At 39.4% G+C, this 20,055-nt stretch overlaps 4 protein-coding genes across 4 annotated transcripts; 1 reads left to right on the top strand and 3 right to left on the bottom strand.

Moving 5' to 3' along the window:
- Positions 1-2,861: 2,861 nt before the first annotated feature.
- MELLADRAFT_84868 (uncharacterized protein) lies at positions 2,862-3,810 on the bottom strand (the record flags this gene model as incomplete). The annotated part of the gene is made up of 5 exons (XM_007408259.1): positions 2,862-2,921; positions 3,004-3,124; positions 3,204-3,324; positions 3,378-3,499; positions 3,641-3,810. The coding sequence occupies 5 exons, from the start codon at positions 3,808-3,810 to the stop codon at positions 2,862-2,864; spliced, it is 594 nt and encodes a 197-aa protein (XP_007408321.1).
- Positions 3,811-5,082: 1,272 nt separating this feature from the next.
- Positions 5,083-13,292, top strand: MELLADRAFT_52200 (uncharacterized protein; the record flags this gene model as incomplete). The annotated part of the gene is made up of 16 exons (XM_007408548.1): positions 5,083-5,097; positions 5,847-5,903; positions 8,379-8,382; positions 11,027-11,156; positions 11,457-11,535; positions 11,628-11,645; positions 11,690-11,741; positions 11,813-12,081; positions 12,169-12,223; positions 12,257-12,408; positions 12,580-12,581; positions 12,604-12,634; positions 12,657-12,828; positions 12,908-12,964; positions 13,050-13,128; positions 13,199-13,292. 16 exons carry the CDS (start codon positions 5,083-5,085, stop codon positions 13,290-13,292), a joined length of 1,266 nt encoding a protein of 421 aa, XP_007408610.1.
- A 607-nt stretch (positions 13,293-13,899) lies between these two features.
- MELLADRAFT_71463 (uncharacterized protein) lies at positions 13,900-14,637 on the bottom strand (the record flags this gene model as incomplete). Its single annotated transcript, XM_007408258.1, has 1 exon — positions 13,900-14,637. The coding sequence occupies one exon, from the start codon at positions 14,600-14,602 to the stop codon at positions 14,294-14,296; it is 309 nt and encodes a 102-aa protein (XP_007408320.1).
- A 431-nt stretch (positions 14,638-15,068) lies between these two features.
- Positions 15,069-16,892, bottom strand: MELLADRAFT_47804 (uncharacterized protein; the record flags this gene model as incomplete). The annotated part of the gene is made up of 9 exons (XM_007408257.1): positions 15,069-15,270; positions 15,342-15,549; positions 15,626-15,755; positions 15,813-15,881; positions 15,957-16,091; positions 16,163-16,240; positions 16,315-16,537; positions 16,610-16,750; positions 16,816-16,892. The coding sequence occupies 9 exons, from the start codon at positions 16,848-16,850 to the stop codon at positions 15,069-15,071; spliced, it is 1,221 nt and encodes a 406-aa protein (XP_007408319.1).
- Between the last annotated feature and the right edge of the window lie 3,163 nt (positions 16,893-20,055).

Raw genomic sequence — 20,055 nt, 5'->3', positions numbered from 1 at the left:
TTGTATTGTATTGTATTGTATTGTATTGTATTGTATTGTATTGTATTGTATTGTATTGTATTGTATTGTATTGTATTGTATTGTAAATGTAATGCATGTCATTGATTGAATGTCAGTGTATGTTAGGGGGTTTCAGATTGGCTTCTTTTACATAATTTTACTCTACAACAACTTGCTTGTTCTTGAAATATATTGTATATATTGTATGTCTGTTATGTCTGGAATTTTTTGTATATTGTATACATAATATATTGTATGTCTGGCATGGCTTGCATCTATTGTGTGTATTGCATGTCATGGAAGTTTTTTATGTATTATCATCAGCTTTCCTGGTGTAGAATGACCGCATTTTACATTTGATACCTTTGAAGCACATACTTTCTTGCGTTTGTTGTCCAAATCTTGCAGTGCAGTGATTTTTCTGTTTGTTTATGAATCTTTATATTTGTGTACTCCTGTGATGTTTGAAGTCCTGCTGCTGTCTTAGAGGGATTCACTCCGGATTACTACTTTTTCTGCTGTGCAAAGCATTTGTTTCACTGGTATGTAGTTTGTGTCTGAGCAGCTCAAGGAGGTTTTATTGGTTGGGGACAAAAATTATGTTCAGGGCCATCTGCCTTTTCCAGAAAGCTTATTGGATCTGTCCTCCATTTGCATAGACATGATGGCAGAAATCATTGCTCTTTGTGGTCAGCACTTCAAAGATCTTAATTTTTCATTTGTGCAGTTTGTTTCTCTTGTGTTCTGTGTGACAGAATTGGTTGTATCAAATGCCTCAAGGTCTCGGGGATTGTTGGCAGAAAATATTGCAATACTCAAATAATTCAAAATCTTTAATGCATCTACTCAACTCAAAAACTAATTTGGAATCCCTACCAATCCACTGTGCATCATCATCATCCTTGAATGTGGAGTGTGGTGCCTCCACCCAACTGGCTTCACCTGTGGTTAGTTTTATACAGCAGCAATGTTTGGGATTTTGTCAATCTTTGTGCAACTGAGGTCAGAAACATCATATTACTTGAACTGATAATCACTGGTGGTTGGATCTAGCTGGACATATTTTGCAGACTTTAAAGCATTCCCTACAAGCAGGCTTTGTTGATCCTGTCCCAGCTAGACTTTCAGTTGATGTCCTCAATTACAACTTTGCTGATTTGCAAGTGAGATATTGCCTGGTGTGCAATTCTACACCTGAAAGATACACTTGGTTGCAAATGCCAATTTTTCAAACTATGGTAGTCCTCATCACTATCTATTGTCATGTTGATCCTTATTGGAAAAGACTTTTAGGATTGTTTGAATATGTAACAGTAGGTTAACCACCCAATTTGAAAGCTATAGCATTTTCATCTTGAAATGTCTATGCAGGATGATGAATTAGTGGAGGCTTTCAGGACTTTGACATAAAATATGTTTCTTTGGATGTATGAAAAATTTCTTGTTATGTGTACAGTGTTGAAGTGGCACATTTGCCTATTTTATTTTGTAGGAGGCTTCTTTTGTTGTTCAGATATTGAACATTGGTCTGGTGTTGTGGTTATGTCTCTTGTTCTTCAGTGTGTGTCATGGGCTTAGTGTTAAATCTGCTGATTGATATATTTTTCTTTTGCACTACACTATCTGTGCTTTTGTTTTTACTATATTGTGGTCTGTGTTGTTGTGGTTGTCTTTGATTGTGATTTGCTTGCTTTTATTGACTTGACCCTTCAATGGTTTTTTTCTTTTTATGCTTTGGCGCACGGGTTTTTGGACGATTATAGGTCGCACTACGCGCTAAAAGTATTTTATTTGATCATTCAATTTGTAGTTATTGTAGTCAGATCAATTGATGAGCGCGCGCCGCTGGCATGCTAGTGTCAGTTGAATTTTGATAAGATCCTTTATCTTCAATAGTAGCTGTTGTACTGTCGTTCTCAAAAAGCTTGTCCGAGTTTTCCCGCAAAACTCGAGCGATTTGGCGGGAAAACTTGGACAAGCTTTTTGAGAACGACAGTATCAATAAATTGAACCAGAGTGGTAAGATCAAACCAGATCACAAATCAACCATGGACATCATCTGAGATTTTATTGACATGAGAATACAATTGTTGTTTGGGCAAATTGCAAGTTTTGATAGGAGTAAGTGACTATAGTAATAAGATCATTGAGAACATGATGTTTGAGAAAAAGATCACACCTCACAACATAATACTACACAACTCAATTCTTCACGAGTGACACTCTTAATACCAACAACCCTTTGTTCCCAGTGCCACTGATAAGACCAATAGTACTACCATTACTACAATAGTACAGACAATACCAATGTCACTGAGGTTACTGGTGCCACTGCGAGTGCCAATATTACTATGAAATATGATAGTACTACTACTGGTAGTACTGCAGTAGTACTACTCAATAAGTACTATGATAGTACTACTAAATATGTACCATGATAGCACTACAAGTATTCAAAAACCAGCACACTACTTTGTGGCACTTGAACATTGTTAGTAAACCAATCTTTGCAAGCCTTGACCACTAAATCTTGACCTGGGAATCAAGATTTAGCGTAATAGTCAAGATGTTCATACAATTCGGAACTGGCCAATTCGGAAACTATTTCAAACTTGACCTATAATTATCTGAGAGAATGAGAGAAATTATCAAGCAATGTAAAAGTACTTAGTATTTGGGACGATACTGACGTCTAATATATTCAAATTACTGGGTTCGTTCCAATATGGATTCAGCTAAGACCGAGAAAAGATGAAATGAATGAACCAGCTAATTCAATGAATGTTCCTTGATTCCAAAAATGGAAATCTACTAAACCAAGAGATCCGATTGCTCAAGCTTGTACTGCTCCTATACTTCTTTCAAACTTTAACTTCAGCAGGTTTACCACCCGGATTAACAGCTTCATACTGAGTGATTCCCTACAATTGAATCAGCGAGTTGGGTTTTTATTAAATATAAATTACAATTCCAGTCAATTGGATATCTGGCGTCAAAACTAACATTGTCAACCCCATCAATAGCTTCTACAAAATCATCATACATTTTGGCCATCAAAATGGGTAATGATTTGTCATCTGATTCAAGTTTCAAATGTGTAGCAATAATTTGTTTGCCAGAGTATCTAAAAACACATACCTATCAATACTATGTAAGGTCACATCAAATTTTAAGTAAATAGCTTTTAGAATCTGAAGACTTACTTATAAATCAATCCAGTAGAAGACAATTTAGTAAAATGAGAAGTCGGATAAGTTTCATTGAAACCACGTTGATGGTGATCATGCCTATGTGCATCGGTTTTGTATTCCGCTCCCACATCAACTCAAGGTGTTGAGAACTCCTTCAGACGCATCTTTCCCATTGGAAGCTCTAACAGGAATACCATTTAAATGTATTGAGATGAGTTTGGTAAATTCTCTGCATAGATTCTCGTGGTCGAAGCATTAGATTGTGCTCTTGAGAAACGGGTGAAGGGGTAACATCGGCGGATTGGATGCTATCCACATGATCAGTGTGTAGTACCTGGTACAATCGTGAAATGTTGTTCAATGCTTCCTTTCAGGTGTTAAGGATGAGGTCTGGCAATTGAAAGTCAGTTTGTAAGATACTCAGCAAAGTGATTAAATACAGGGCTTACTTTAGTCTGATAATTCTGTTTGATTTGACTCGGACGAAGATGATCTTGGGTCGGTGAGGTGTATAGTTGGGTCGGTGGAAAGATTGATTAGGTCGGATTTGAGCTATGAAACCTCGGTTAAAGAGAGCATTAAGTCGATTAGAACTATTGCTGCCGAGATAACTAACCATGGGATTCAAATTATCCTTACCTTCATGACTTGGAGATCGAAATTCTCGGCCAGTTGATAACTCGGTGGGGTTGATTCGGATGAGGGAATTGAATCGGTGATTAGGTCGCAGAATGGTTGGTTAGATTTAGTCGGAGTATATATCGGCTTGGAATAGCCTCGGTTAATCGTCGGATGATTAAGTTGGGCTGGTTAAGTCGGTCTGATAGGACCCCGGAAAGCTCCTGGAGAACAAACCGTCCTCGATCCATTCCGGCCCCGGCCCTCACACTTTCACTATTTGCCCCGAGGAGAGGTGGGTTAACATGGATTTCTCGGTGGTAGGAGAAGCGCCTTGATCAGGGCTCTCGATTACATATACTTTCAGTTCTGTACCACGTGTAATCACCGAGATATCCGTATGTAAGTACCCGACCCGAGCCGGTATGGATTTTCGTCGGTCTGGGGGGGCAAAAGTTACAAATCACACATTTCCCAAGCCACCAGTCATGTTCAGGGTCAGACATGTGTACCATCTGATAGCCCTCGTTGAGGCGCATCTTTTGCACCTGTCACATCTCTGGTACCATGTGACATGACTTCACAAAACACCGGTATCCGAAAACCCCCTCAGGACGGTTTGTTCTCCAGGAGCTTTCCAGGGTCCTGGTCTGATCAAGTCGGTGCTATGTCGGTTGACATAAGTCGGTGGAAATCTCGGACACATGATCCGAGGACTCCTCGGATTCAAGTATCCGAGCCAAATATGTTGGCAGTGAGGTTGCAACGTGATGAGCTAGAAGACGCCCGCAAAGATAAGAAAACCAATGGTAGACAGATTGACAAGTAAGACGTCCGTGGCTAGTGTTCAAGGCAGTCTCAATGAGATGGGCTTGGTACTGAAGCTTTTAGCCGAACACATCCCTGCTGCTCAAGGCTCAAGTTGAGCTTTCTGACTTGGTAGGCCTACAGCTTATGACATGATTCATCAGACTTTACAAAGGTACTGACCACCGCATTTGTCCTCCCCAGCCAGTTCCTAATCTCTACCACTTTCAAATCGACTTCTCACCTGTTTGATTGCATGTTGACATCACTTGGTCCAAATGAAGTTTTAAATAGTTTTTGTCACATCTTACAATGGTTTCCCCCTTTCCAAAAGTTTTCTAGTTGTCATTCCCTGTCGAGTCATAACAGAACCTGTTTTGTTATTATTAATGTTATCAATTATTGATTGAGCACTCATGTCTTTTGGAGTGCGCTTCCTTCTACTATATTGTTCCCATGAAAACAAATGACTTTTAAGTTGGTGTTTCAATTTCATCGACCCTCTCTGATAACATTTTTGCGCCAAAGTCTTCACCAGAGCTATGTATAGAAATGAAATGTCACCAGTAAATCTTTGTTGGCTTTCAAAGAAGCCAGTGAATTCGTCGCTTGAAGGAATCACATCCAAGTACACCAGGCCAGCACTTTGATGTAACCAACCATTTGTCACATAACCATTCCACCATGGTTATGTAGCATGAGAAGTTTTACATATATTGATGAGTCGTACGCGAGACAAAGCAAACCAAGGCAATTCCAAAGGTTATGTTGATCAAGTAAGATCCTGATGTCAATTACATTGATATTACGATCAACTCAAAACCAAAAAGATCAAGCTTCAGGCTCCAGATTGGGGAAACAAAAGGGTGGATGAGTGGTGATATTGTCATTGTCAAGAAAGATGATGATGACAATATTGTTCTTGTTTTACCAACCCGATTTCTCACAAGTTTCACTGATGATCTCAACCATTGGTGAGCCGCGCCACCTGGTCTGTTGGAAAACAGACCAGGTGGCGCGAATCAGTTCTTGTGAACTTTGGGACGTGTGAGTTTGATCATAAACAACCATTGGTTTGAATTTCATTTCAAACCACCACACCAAGTACCAGAAACTACAACCTAACCTCCTGTTCTACACATAGATTCAAACGATTTCAAACCCCCGGAAAGAGTTATTCCGCTTATACAGGCACCGCTGGGCGCAGGGCCAAATAAGCCTCCAAAGTAGGGGGAGCTGCTACACCTCCAAGTGGCCCTCGTCCACAACATATCAAAAAAAAATTTAGTATGACCGCGCAGTGGTACAAAGGGTTCAATTCATTGACATAGAACCTGAGGTTATCTAGATAATCCACCCCAGATATGTATTTAGAATTAGTCTATCACATGTTACAATGTCCTCACATTGCAGGCAACTCACCTTTGTACTGAGACATCCTGAAAATGTTATGGAGCCGACCAAATTTGTGTTCCACCGCAATTCGCACCCTTGCCATGACTTGATTGAACCAAGCTTGATCCGGAGCCAGATTGACCCCGCCATAAGGAGTGAGCATTACAGCGGAATTTTGATACGCTGTGAACCCGCTTGTGCCCATTATAAAACACACACTGGTTGTACTTAGGACGTGCAATTTGCCACACAGTTCCTGAGGCTGGATGTAGTAAACTTTCAGACCAAAGCTAACATCCATTGGTGTAGAGCAAATGCACTAACCATCTAAAAACCCAGTACAATTGTCCATGGGACAATTCTTAGCCTCCACCAAACTTGCCGCAAACCCTTCCAATACGGCAGGAGTATAACATCGCGCATCCCATTGCAAGAGGTGTCCCCAGTTGTCGTAGATCCAAGCTTGGACCCAATGACAGATCCGACCGATTGTAGAAAGGTTGCCGCCGGAAACTTGAGAAAGGTCGAAGTATTGAGATGGCGTAGCTAGCCGGGCCATATAGATGGCGAGAGCGGTACTACCAACCTCTCTAGCACGGTTAGGCAGTAAGATCGAGTCCGGAAACCCACCCTGGTGGTGAATTTCCAGATACTCATCTGGATAAAACCTTGTGGTAAGCTTGGAGACTTGTGGGTGCCAAGTCTCCAAATCAACTTCTCTTGTCGAGTGTCAGCTCCCGAGCTCTCACACATAAGAACCAAAGAGCTACAAATATTTTATAAGAAATAAAACACAAAAAATTATATTTCATTTCAAGTTGTTATAATAACCTCACCCTAATAAACACAACTTCCAGACCTAGTTTCAAAGGCTGTGATAGCCCAAGAGTGCTAAAAACTTCAAGTAGTTGAAGAAGAACAAATATATATAAAGATAATTACACCTTTAAGACTTAGTATCAAAAGTCTATTCATATAGAAAAAGAATAAGGAATAATATTCCCTGGACCAGTTAAAGATTATCTAAAGAATAAATAATGACGTTCTAGTACCATATTAAAGAGAACCAGGATGGAAATACCATCACACTAACGAAAGATAGATGTAACAGAGTAAGCACTAGAATGACCATACTATCACAATAAGAAAGAGAAACTCATCCAGCCAAGGAGGATTGAATAAGAAATAAGGAATGACTCACAAGCTAACATCGACCACGAGATGAGATGAATAAGATTTTGAGGAATTCCAAGAAACGGAACAAGAGATTGAAGACGCCTTCGTACATAATAGGACGGCGTATCTCCTCATAGATCCGGGCGAGGCTGTTGAAAGTACGTAAGAAAACATAGAGTACCATTCAGTAACTGTTCTAGCTACTATCAAGAAAAGGAGAGCAGCTTAAAACACAAAGCATAGACTAACCAGAGGGACAAAAGGTATAAATACTCCTCCTCTTGACCAGAGAACAAAAAGGGCACCTGATTTTACCCCAATAACTTTCTGTTTAGATTACTATCTAAGAAATAGAAGATTAGATACTTTTTTTGAATAGATTCACTTTTAAAAGAGAATTCCCAAAGAATAACTTTACTAGTAATTTCTTCAAAATAAATCCTAAAATCAGTGTCCACGTTTCTTCCATAACTTCTACCAAAAACCAAAGAAACCTATCAGTCGTATAAATATCTGGTTAGTCACCTTCTTTATTATCCCCTGGTCAAGGACCCAGATTCTGTGGCACTTGTGTCGACAAAATCCCCGTAGATTCATATCTTGGGCTGCTCAATAACTTTGAAGTTTTGAGAATAAACTACGGCTCAGGCTAGACCAGCCATCTCCTGTTAGCTAAACAGTGGGCCCGTAGTCTTAGTTGCCTCGTCCAGGAAAATTAAAGTGTAATGACTTACTGATCGACTTCCATCCTTCCTCTGATAGACTTTTGACAAAATGAGAAGCTTGATTATTCCTCGTAACCAGCGGAATAACTTGTCAGGACCTCAGTACGGGTTGATTGACTAGACCAATCTGTACGTCATTGAACTAGCCACCCTGACACCGAGAGGTCGGGTAGAGGATCACCTCCCAAATGTTCAATCCAGGTCAAGTACTGAAGGACATCGCGAAGTTCTCCGCACTGGTAGAGGTACCACCAAGAAAAGATAAGTGTTGAGTTGAATAAAGCCGGCAACCTAGAGACAGGAAGTCCGTTCGGATGGAATAGAAGGGAGCCCATTCATGCAAGAAGGTGGGGTTGTCAAGGGGTCAGTCAATGAGTGATCATTTCGGATTCGATGCCAATTGGAAAGAACTCACCAGTATCAAGTGTCCACTATTGTGACATCTGGAAGTGGTGCATGGGAATAGATAGGTAAGACAGGTGACAGCCAGTGGCCTAACTTAACTACGTCCCTCTGGCCCAGACACTTTTTCCTCACAAGCTCGGTGTCTGGGAGAGGGACTCAGGAATTATCGGCCTTCCCCAGTGTGTCGGCAGGGCCTTTAAAATGAAAGTTTGGCGGAGAGGTTTTTTCAAAACAAAAAAACACCCACTTCCTCTTGATCAACCCCCGCGCTCATTTGAACTGGATATACTCGTGACCACTGCCTTCAGATCTGTCTATTCAGATTTCTTGTATCTCACTCTGACCTCTCTTAAAAATGAAAGAAAGATTTTGAAATTTCGAATTTCGTGACTGTACCTTTAAAACAAAATTTAAGAACGATCTGAATAACCCATTCTTATTTCTCTTCCAAGAGGATCAATACTCAATTGGTTAACTTTGTTCAAAGACCGAGGTTGTCCATCTTGACGTCCTGCAGATTTTGGTCTACTCAGAAATTGTGTGTTGCACAAACTACAGCAGATGCAAGATTGTAGAAGAGTAGGGCCTTTTGGGTCCCTGCTGGTACACCAAAAACAGCCGATAATTCGCAAGTCCCTCTCCAGGGCACCGAGCTTGCAAGGTAAGAAAGCCCCTGCGAGAATTGGGACTTGTGTCAAGTTAGGCCAGTGGCCTGTCACTCCAGAGGAACGAAGGCGGTGATCCCCAAGTCAAAATCACCTCTGATAGTAGAAAACAAGATAAGGAGACGAGAGACGCTGGGTTTCTGCGCCTGGTCCTTAATGAATGGTCGGAGTTTGACTCATATCATGAACCCTCAAGCTCCCTCAAGATAAACTCTTGAAGAAGATTCAGAAGAAGGTGATCTCAAATGATTTTTAATCACCGAATCATTAATTTAACAAACAATCTCCCTCTTGACTCTTCATGCGCCCATTGTAAGTTGAACCGAATGCAGACCTTATCAAACGCCGAACGGTTAAGGTAGTCATTTGCTCAATTTCATCTTCCCGACCGACTTCTCTCATCCATCCGTACTACTACACATCTTCCAAACAAAACATCCATCAGCCTCAAAATTATCTGTACATGTATCAAAACTCCGACCGACTTTGTCTTTCTTGTGCTTCTTGCTTGTGTGGCAGAAGACAACCTTATCACACCTTATCACAACTTTTTTACTTGTAAGAGAGATGAAGAAATTTAATTTACAAATTTGGTGAATATGTTACGCTAAAGATTGAATACATGAGTTTTGATCTTTAGATATCTTCATCAAACTTGGTTTCGACCTTTTATGAAACCAAATTTCATGTGTCTGGTCCAAACCAATCTTTTCAGTCCTCAATGATTGGGTTCATTTGTCATCAGTCGATTCGTACCCACAGATCGACACCATTGAAGACCTGAGTGTGTGCTTGATTCTTGAGTAGAGGATCTCAAAGAACTTCGATCGATTGGTTTAATATTCTTAAGTTTTAAAGCTCTGAAGTTCTTTTCTGGTCTGAAGACTGAACTTCATAACTGACAGTGACAGTGACAGTGACAAGCTTTTAGCTCCACTCACCTAGTAGGCGCAGTACACCAGACCAGCTGACCAGTCGAACGATCCATCCGTTGCAGCAAATCGATGACCGAATTTCTCCCAATGAGGCAAAAAAAAACAGATATGTATGTACATCATCAATAAAGCTTGACACCGACCGAAAGATTGAATCTTCAAGAGAGGGTGTGATTAAATTCCATCTTCGGTCTCCCCTTGAGACTTGAGCAAAAACCAAGCTCACACTTTACCGTCACGAATCACCAATCACGAATCACGAATCACAGGGTCTTCCCTGCATCTCGATCCTCACCAAACCTGTCCCACAAAACCAACTTGTAAACCAACATCGGCACTCAAAGCTCCGAATATATGTATTCAAAAACATATTATCAAAACTTCTTCGGTGCTTTACAAGATTTGTATTGCGATATTTCTTTAAACTCTCAGTACTTCGATTTCCTAAAGTCTAAACTCCGATCAAACTACTTTTTAAGTTTTTCAGTTTTAATAAACTTTTTAGTACAAGTCTCCCTCCTTCTGCTTCATGAACTTCATCTTCAAGTATTTCATCTCCATTAGATTTTTATAAATACATTTATCATAAAGCGTTTAAGATCTAGAGTTTTTGGAATTCTTGGATATCTATCATACTCAACTTTTTTTTTGGTGATCTTATATCTCTTCTTACTCAATCATCCATTCTCCAATCATCATCGCGTCTTCTTGAAATTGTATTCTGAACTATAACCCTTTGCAACTTATTCAATCACACTAGAGCTGCAAAAAAAAGCAAAGCACTTGAACACGCTCATTGTGTGTTCATAGAATCCATCAACAAAATGGCTCGTGTACCTACTCCTCCAATCGAAGGTAAATCAAACCATCACAGTTGGCCTAAGTAGCACATATCCAAAGTAAAATAACCAACTTACATTTCCTTAACCGCTTTATAAATCCAAACACAGATAATCCAAGGAATTCTCATCCAACAATCCCTCCGACTCCATTACCTCCATTACCATCTTCTTCTTCTAATTCGATCTCACTCTACATCCAATCTTTAATCACCTCAATCTTTTCAACACCTTTACCAAACTCATCAAATCATCAAAAACCTTCGTTAGGTAGGATTGCAATTATTGGTGCAGGGATCACTGGGGTCGCTTCCGCGGCTCATTGTGTTGCTAATGGATTTGAGGTCGTCTTATTTGAAAAAAAAGATAGGACTGGTGGGGTTTGGAATGACGTTAATTCGTTTGTCTTTTTTTTTCTTTTTCTTCTTTTTTTTGCGTTCAAGTTTCTTTTTTGGGTTGGAATCGTAACGGGTTGAGTGCTGTATATTTGGATGGATGCAAGATATATATGTATGCAAAGGAGTGGTACATATTTCGAATAAAATATTGCATGATAAATATGTTCTTAAAAAACCAGAATTTTAAAAACAAATACTTTAAAGTTTTTTGCTATAATATTGTAAAACTTTTGATAAACTATGAAAGACTGACATGATTCTTTTTTTTTTGGTTGGGTGGTTTTTTGTTTTGGCTTATATAGAACTTCAAGTTTACAACTTAATTCTTGGTTATATAGGTTTCATCCATCTGTTCTTTGGTCAAGATCATTTCCAAAACAAGTTAAGCTTTATCTACTTATCCATCATTTTTTTTTTCATCAAAATCAAGAATGTAAAACTAACTTCAATCTTCTTTTCTTTCTTTTGCATAGGCCGAGATTTTAAATCAAGTTGATTCACTTTGGAAAAGATATGAATTACAATCATCAACAAGATTCAACGTAAGCCAACCCATCTTCTGACACCTTCCAATCTCCAAACTCTCAGTAAAAAAACTGATCCAAAAACCACACAAAACAGTACGAAGTTCAGTCGATTGAAAGTTACAAAATCTCAGGAAAGACGGTCTGGAAAATCGACCAAGGAACCGAAGGATTATTCGATAGTCTAATCATAGCCATAGGAACATGTGATAAACCGTATCAACGTCAATGGGTTTCTCAACAAGATTTTCATGGATCGGTTTTACATTCTTCACAACTTGATGTCGTTGCTCATCCTGATGAAGTGGTTGTCATTGGTAGTGGTGCAAGTGCGGTTGAAGCTGTTGAACTTGTGGTTAGGAGAGGTGCAAGGAAAGTGACTATGATTGCTAGGAATGATAAAGTAATGTATTTTTTTAAAATTGAAGAGTTTGGTTGATTTTATTAGGACTGATTTTTGAATGGATTTTTCTTTTTTCGAAAACAAAAGTGGATCATTCCTCGTGGTTTGATTCCATTGGTTATGATTACTGTTGCACCATGGGGTTGATCATCAAAGATCAGTAGAAGTTATGAAGAACTTATCAAACGTTTTCATTATGGTGATCTTAGAAAGATTGCACCTGATTTGAAAAAAAATGGAATTGGACTTGATCAATCTACTCCGATTGTGAATAACAAATTCTTGGATCTTATTAGAGATGGATCTGCGGATTATTTACGTGGAAATGTGAGGATTTCTGGAGGATTGAAGTCTTGAGAATAACTTTTTGGATGGAGGCTTATTTGTTGATCTTTTTGTTTCTTTTGGTTTAGGTCGCAAGATTTGTGAGTGATGGATTGGAAATCGTACCACACAATCAAACCGAACCAATCCAACTAAAAGCAGATCTAATAATAGATGTAAGTCAAACAATCGAAAAAGCAAAAACTTTTTAAACTTTTCTAAATCTTTTGTTTTTCGAAAAATTACATTAGGCAACTGGATTTGAAAGACCAAAGATGGATTTCTTACCTAATTCTTTATTTCCAAAAGGTTATGAACCACCTTCATTATTCTTACTAAACTTTTCGGTAAATGATCATACAGTTTTGTTTACAAATTCGGTTTATAAAGATGCGATTGGCACAGTTGGACATTTTCACATTGGTACGTATTACAAAAATACTTCTTTTTTGGTTTAGTTGGTTTAGGTTTTTCTGATGTGCTTTTTTCTTTTCTTTTTTAGGAATTTATACTAGAATCTTATTAATGTTTTTAGTTGAACCTCAACTAGCACCACAACGTGAATCATTCACTTTTTACTTCTTTTCAAGTTTAATAAAACTTAACTAATCATGAATTTTACAAAATTCTTTTGTGATAATTAGCTCATCATATGAGATTATGGGTAGATGTAATTAGATACTTGAAATCAAGTGCACCAACAGACGCTTTTGATTTTTTCACGTGAGTCTTTCTTCATTTCTAATCTTTGGTTACAAAAAAGCTAATACTAATGAATTTTTTTTGCGGGTAGATATGTTGAAATGATATTTTATTTAATCATTTTTCATTTAGTTAGACCTCAAAGGATTAAATGGATACTATTCAATTTCTTTGGAATAGGTTAGTTTCTTTCTTAAAAACTTTTGTATCTTCTAGACTTTCTCTTTTCAAATTCAACACAATGAAAAAAAGCCTGAGTGAGAAAAAGCTTTAAAGCTTTATTTTAAGATATGGTTTCAAGACTCTCAGAAGCTCAAAAAGGAAAAAGAAACTGATCAAATTGATTTCTTTTGTTTAAATGTGCAGGTGGAATTGGTAATCCAGGACCAAGAGGATTTGGAATTCAAAAATGATCATCACTTTTCATTTCTTCCCTTGTTTTTCATACTTTTTTTCATCACCATTCATGTCTTTCTTGCAAAACACTTTGTTTCATATATCTATCCAGGGATCCTTCGATTTTTTTACTCATTGATCTTAAGCCTTGTTGTTGTTCTCATATGATATAAACAATCACATTTTGTTTTTCTAGACTGTGTATTTGTTATTCCTTTCTCGCATGGGAAATGATATGAACGATTTTATACTGTTCTCTACTCTCAAAAAACTTGAATCATTTTTCCCATTCACCCATATTGTATTATATAATCTTACCCTGAGAGATTAAAACTCTGTTATAGAACAATCTCAACAAACCTCCTTTTTCGATATCATGAATTCTCACCAACCTTTCAATCAAAAAAATTAATCAAGTTGTCAAATTGAACTGAAAAGAAGAAAAGAAAGACGATTTTTTTCGGGATACCAAGACAAGTCTTCATACAGTTTAAAAGATTGAAAATACAATAATTCTAAACAAAAAAATTCAAACCATACCCCAAACAATGAACACTAAACCTTCAATCAATATACTTTTTATAGCTATTGGAGTTTTAACAGTACGGGTAAATAAATCATCACTTTGGTGTTGTGTGAGGTAAAATTCTTCAAGAGTGATTACCATCGATGAACGTTAGTGACATGATTAGACTTGAGCAATATATATACCGAGTTAAGTGTCATTATTGGCCGAGACGCAGTTGATAGTAACTAGTTCGTTGGTCCAGATGGAAAATTTGATGGCCGTTTAATGATGCTCAAAATCGAAATGATTTTGATGGGAACGGACTGTAGATCTTGAATAGTCAAACGATGTACCTGAAAGAAGTAAAGGGTCAGTAGAATGGAAGATGATGAAATTGGGTTCATGAGAAAGAAATAAAACAAGGAGGGGCAAGGAAGCCAATGATGAAGAACGGCCGACTGAAGATATGAGTTGTTGTTCTTCATATGACAGAAAGATTACGAATTGATATGAGCCTGTATATCGATGAAGGTATGTCGAAATATTGAAAGCAAAGTTCGGAAATCGGTAGAACATGTTGAATGCTTGCATTCATAAACCCAACCCTTGATGAACACCGTCGGTGAAGAAAAGGAAGCAAAAAGGTTAGGTGTGATCTTTTAAACATATCGCTCAAGATCGTCTTCGGAAAGTTGCATGTGATAAACGCCTGGCCGAGACTCTCTAGACTTAGAATAACGCTGTTAAATAGAGCTGAGAAGAGGTCACGTCGTTTCGCCAGTGCGCGGGACCGTAATTTAAAATACCATCGATAGAAAAATAACCAATCAAAAGGACAAGTAACCAGTAAAAGAGACGAGTGAGAAGTAGACAATGATAAAGAAAACGTCAAGATGTCGTGTCTGGCCTGACAAAAAATGCGGTAGAGTCGATGACCACCGGGTAAACGCTACGTCCATAAGAAAACTCGAGTCTGGAACCCAAAGTTGATAATTCGGCCTGGTAGGTAAGAAACTTTGGCAAGGCTGAAGTACACAATTTTGCTTCGTCGAAAATCCTAAAGTTGACCCTTGATATCAACTCTCCGAGTCTTCAGTGCAGCTTGTTGTAAGGCATCTTTAGCAGACTTGGCATTCCAGGCTTTTTGTTGATCGTCATGATAATACAACGCGTTATGACGTTGTAGAAACCTTCGACATTCTTCTTCAGTGTCGAAAGCTAGTTGTTTTGTTACAAACGAGATAGGCAAAGTCCAGAATCTGAAATCAATGAGAGAACCTCAGTCAGTTTGTGCATCCGCTCAATTTTACATGGTAGGAACAAGACTTACGCTACAGCCATCGTGGCTAAGGCCCTAATGCGTTCACGCTCAACAAAACAATCCATTAAATATCCGCCCATCTTGGGCGCTTGACAAAACAGTTGGAAAAAGCGTCGGTAGTTAGCTGTCGAGACCGCAAATCGGACTTGAAGGGCGTGCTTAACGCAAACGTCCTTCTTCTGTTCATCCGTTATAGTGGCTAGGACCGCGTTGAGTTCTGCATTCCCACGAGGGACATTTGCACGGACAATGGTTAGTTGACTCTTCCAAAAAGAGATCGTAGCGAAACCTACCACTAAAATTCCGCGAGTAGATGAGATAGAGGATATAGTATGCTAAAAACTCTTCTTGATGACCTTTAATACCTTGTTTGTAAAGCTGTCGAAGCTGACTAGTGCATTGATTGAATTCCCCTAGATCAGACTGAGAAATCGAACCGAGTCAGTACATTTCTGTTCATGGAGAGGGCAAAATGCCCACCTTTTCCAATGCGATCCTAGCATGATTCTCGTAGACTGAGACTGTGAAGTCATTCTTGATGCGCTGCACCTAGATATCAATGAAACGAGACAAGTGTCAAGGCAAGAGCGCCGGAATAAGTTGGAAAAAAGTGAGCACACGTACAGTCAAATCTTGCCTTAGGCTTTTGAATTGATCGCAAATCCAGTTATAGTTGCTTTCCGAACGCCACTTGTTCTTCAAGTGATCAAGGGTTAGTTTACACACCTCTAGAGGTCTAACTTCTGCTGGATTGGGTGCCTAATTTTGTGATCAATCAGAAGGTGCTATTAGCGAATCATGAGGAGCGAATGTATACCACGATGACTCACGGCGGTCAGGCGCAGATAAGGCTTTTCGACTCTCTGTGCGTATCCCACTATGGTGTCTTGGTCCCAGTCTGGTATGTTCTAGAACCATGAAGCCGGTATGAGCATTGGCAGATCATGAAAGGAGATATCATATGTTGCTTGCTGTCCCATACCTTTTGGTAATCCTCAGTCACCTGGCTATAACTGGGTGTGACATCGTCGTAGATGGTGATAGCATTAACAGCAGATGTAGCATCTCGAACCTGACTTTGATTCGGGTTATCAAACCTGCGTAATCGTTTCTGTCGTCGATTATCTTCGTCCTCGACATTGACGACTGTGGATGTAGATGTGAAGGTTAGTGCGTTTTCTTTTCTTTTGTTTCCAGGAGTAAGCCTATTGTTTACGAATCGAAAAGCAATCAGTACCTAACTCATCGTACAACACAAGGTAACAAATGAATCTAACGTGTTCAATTGTACAGAAGCCCAATCGACCTCCCAGAGTTTACCCTCCTTATATGCGTCAAAGATAAGTCCCTTAAGTTCAACCTCTACGTCAGCTCTGTTCGAATCGGTGCACCTCGCAAAGGTCTTGTTGACAAATTCCCTGAGTGTACGAAAGTCGTTTGGTTAGTCAGTGAAAGATAAGTAAGATAAATCGGCTAAACGTACTTTAATGGCGGGGGCCATGAGTTTGAAGAAGCCATTGTGATGATGATATAAACTGATGTTGGATAGATATTAATAAGTTTAGAGTGAAGTTTGAGTTGATGATGAATTAGTTTGATGAATTGGTTTGTTGTTGCGAAGGTCAACAAGAGCTCCTGAGCCTCAAGTGTGACTGAGAACAACTCGGGATGAACTCGGAGCTCATAGCCGACCCGAGATTCAGAAAAAGTAATATCAATTACGGTACTCAAAGTTGTGTATAAGCCGTTCTCAAAGTTGACCCGGTTTTGAAAAACCCGGTTGACCCAGTTGATTTTTTGGCGGTAATCGAGGGTAACTGGGTCTACCGGGTCAGGGATTCAAGTTTCAGACCCAAATACCCCACATCACACTCTTTCCATCTTCAAATGCCAACCTCGACCCTCCGTCGCAACACCTTGGCCTACTTGAAGGCACTTTTTGCTCTTCAGATTGCCTCACTGGCACAGGCACACCACAACCACCAATCACGCACAACTCAGAGTGACTTCATGGCAATCATGGCGGCTGTGATTATCTTAGATCAACTTGATTCACCTGAAGAGACCTTCAGGGATGAACTCCTGATACTCGCATCACAACTACTCCTCTCAAGTATGGTGAATTCGGATTCTTTACGAACATCTCGCAAACGTCAACGATCGGAAGACAAAGGAATGCTAGCCATTCTGGCATACACGATCAATCGTGTTCATACCAAACGGTATTTGGTACCTCGAATTGGACGTTTTTCACGCCGAAGACAAAAGGAGGCGTGCTTCGATGAATGGTTCAACGAGTCTGATCGGACATGGGCTATTGTGGTGAGCATCATCTACTTTATTTTTTCAAGTCCTGAATTGCTGAAAGTGTGTGTATGTTCAACTCCAATAGGCCCGAATGTCCAAGGAGAACTTTACGTTGCTTGTGAACGAGATCTCGGGAGATTGTGTTTTTCATAACAACTCGAACTGCAATCAAGCTCCTGTTCAATGGCAGCTATTAGTCGCGATGGCAAATTTTGGCCTGTCTGGAAATGGTGGACAAAGTCCGGTGATTGCCAAACTATTCTCGATGGCCGGTGAGTAATTTCAATTGATCATTCTTTGGTGAACACAATTGATCATTCTTTGGTTTGGTGATCACATTCTGAATAATCTTTTAGAGGGAAGTGTGGACAACTATACGAACCGTTGCATCTGGGCTTTACTTAATCTTCAACAAAAGTACATCAAATGGCCAACATCTGAAGATCGCAGGAAAATCAAAAGAGAGATAGGAGAACATTCTTTTTTCAAAGATTGTGTGGGTTTTATTGATGGAACTCTGATTCCACTTGCATTCGCTCCCCGGAAGAACCCGGAAGATTACTACTGTAGAAAGTCTTTTTACGCACTGAATTCCCTCATTATTTGTGATCATCAGAAGCGTATCATTTACGCTCATCATGGTTGGTGTGGTTCAGCACACGATCAACGGGTCTTGAAATCAACAGAGGTGAGTTCTTTTCAAATAAATGGGGTATCAGTTGCTGACTATGTTTTATCATAGTTTTTCAAAAATATAGAGTCTTACTTCAGCAAGGGGGAGTACCTCATCGCTGACTCAGGCTATAGCGCTTCCAAGCGAATAGTTCCTGCCTTTAAAAGTCCGAGGAATGGGGAGCTCGATCGGCCACATAGGAAGTTCAACAATGCCTTAAGTGTCAAACGAATCGTCTCGGAACATACAAATGGAATGCTGAAGGAACAAACTCAGTCGGTGAAGGATTTGCACCTGGTCATTAAGGATAGAAAGTCAGCCAGCCGAGCTGCTGCCTGGATTTCCGCATGCTGTGTCATTCACAACTTTCTGCATGGTAAAGGTGAAAACTTACCCTTGGGACTACAGGAAGCAGATTGGGAGGTGCATCGAGAACCATCTCCAAGTGGTGAAGAAGAGCGTTTGGCATCAATGGGAAATGTACATTTGGAACATCAAAGGAGAGAGCAACTTTTCCAAATCTTTAACTCCACTTTGGATTAGCAAATCTCCCCACAATCTGTATCTTTCAATTCAGTAACTGTTTTGATTCATCTATCATGATCTCAAAACTTGCTCTTTGATTTTAAATAATTTTTCATATCATTTCTCAGTATTATCTTACTTTCCATATCGCACTGTGTGGAACCTTGGAATATCAACTCACTGTATACCACTTTTGAAGTGAAAGAATAGGGGAATGAAACAAAACTTGAGATATTTTTTATTTGAAATCAAATCTTACAAATCGTTACCATTTATAAAAAACTGGTTTTTGTAAATCAAACATCTAAAAACTTAGAAAGAAAAAGTAACAACCTTGATATCATAAAACCAGATATTCATAAGCCCATCGATGATCCACCAAGTACCTGATTAAATAGATAAACCTCTTCAGGAGGAAAGCTTAAAAGAGCAGAACATCGATCTTAAATAAAAGGAATACAAGCGTGATGATTGAAAGATTGTCGCTAAATTGAACTAGTCTTCCTCGGATGAAGATTGTGGATTAGCACTCGAGTACTCAGGATCCTGATTGAGGCTACTGCCTTGTGTTGGCTGTTGTCGATCTGGATACATCATATGAGCTTTCTTGAATGCCTCATCAAAGGTCATTCCCTGATCCATCAATTTCGTAGCAAGTTCGGCCCTCAGTTGTTCGCGCTTGAGCTGAAGATCGTCCTTACGATTTGCTGACATCTCAGTGATAGCTTCAGCAATCTTTTGATTCAACTTGAGCTGTCGTTTATCTTTCTCATGTTCTTTTTTTTCGTTCCGGGCTCGTTCGTGTTTTGATGGTAAGATTTCCCCCATGAGGGATTGTAAACCTAAAGGGTCGCGTGAAACATCCTTGATTGGTGACTTAGAAAGTGGTTTGGCCCCTATCAAGGTGAAAGGTGAGAAACAATCAATAAAAGATCAAAAATCGAAAAATCGAAATGCTTACTTTTGCTTGGTCTTTGAGAGGACGGTGATTGTGAACCTTGTTGATTGACATCTTCCACGCTGCCATCATTCTCTATAAACGGATTGCTGATGGCGTTGATGTCTTCTCCATCTTGCAAATCTTCTTCACCAAATGAGTAGTTACTGAGGCGATTGAGATTCAAATCAGAGGCTAGGTTGCTGAACGAACTATTCCCTAAGGAATCTCGAGTCGATTCGGGCACAATGTTAGGTCGTTCCAACATCACAGGTCCAAGA

This window comes from Melampsora larici-populina (assembly GCF_000204055.1).
Source record: "Melampsora larici-populina 98AG31 unplaced genomic scaffold MELLAscaffold_12, whole genome shotgun sequence".
NCBI lineage: Eukaryota > Fungi > Basidiomycota > Pucciniomycetes > Pucciniales > Melampsoraceae > Melampsora > Melampsora laricis-populina.
The sequence above is the reverse complement of the archived record's forward strand: the minus strand, read 5'-3'. Positions and strand labels throughout refer to the sequence as shown.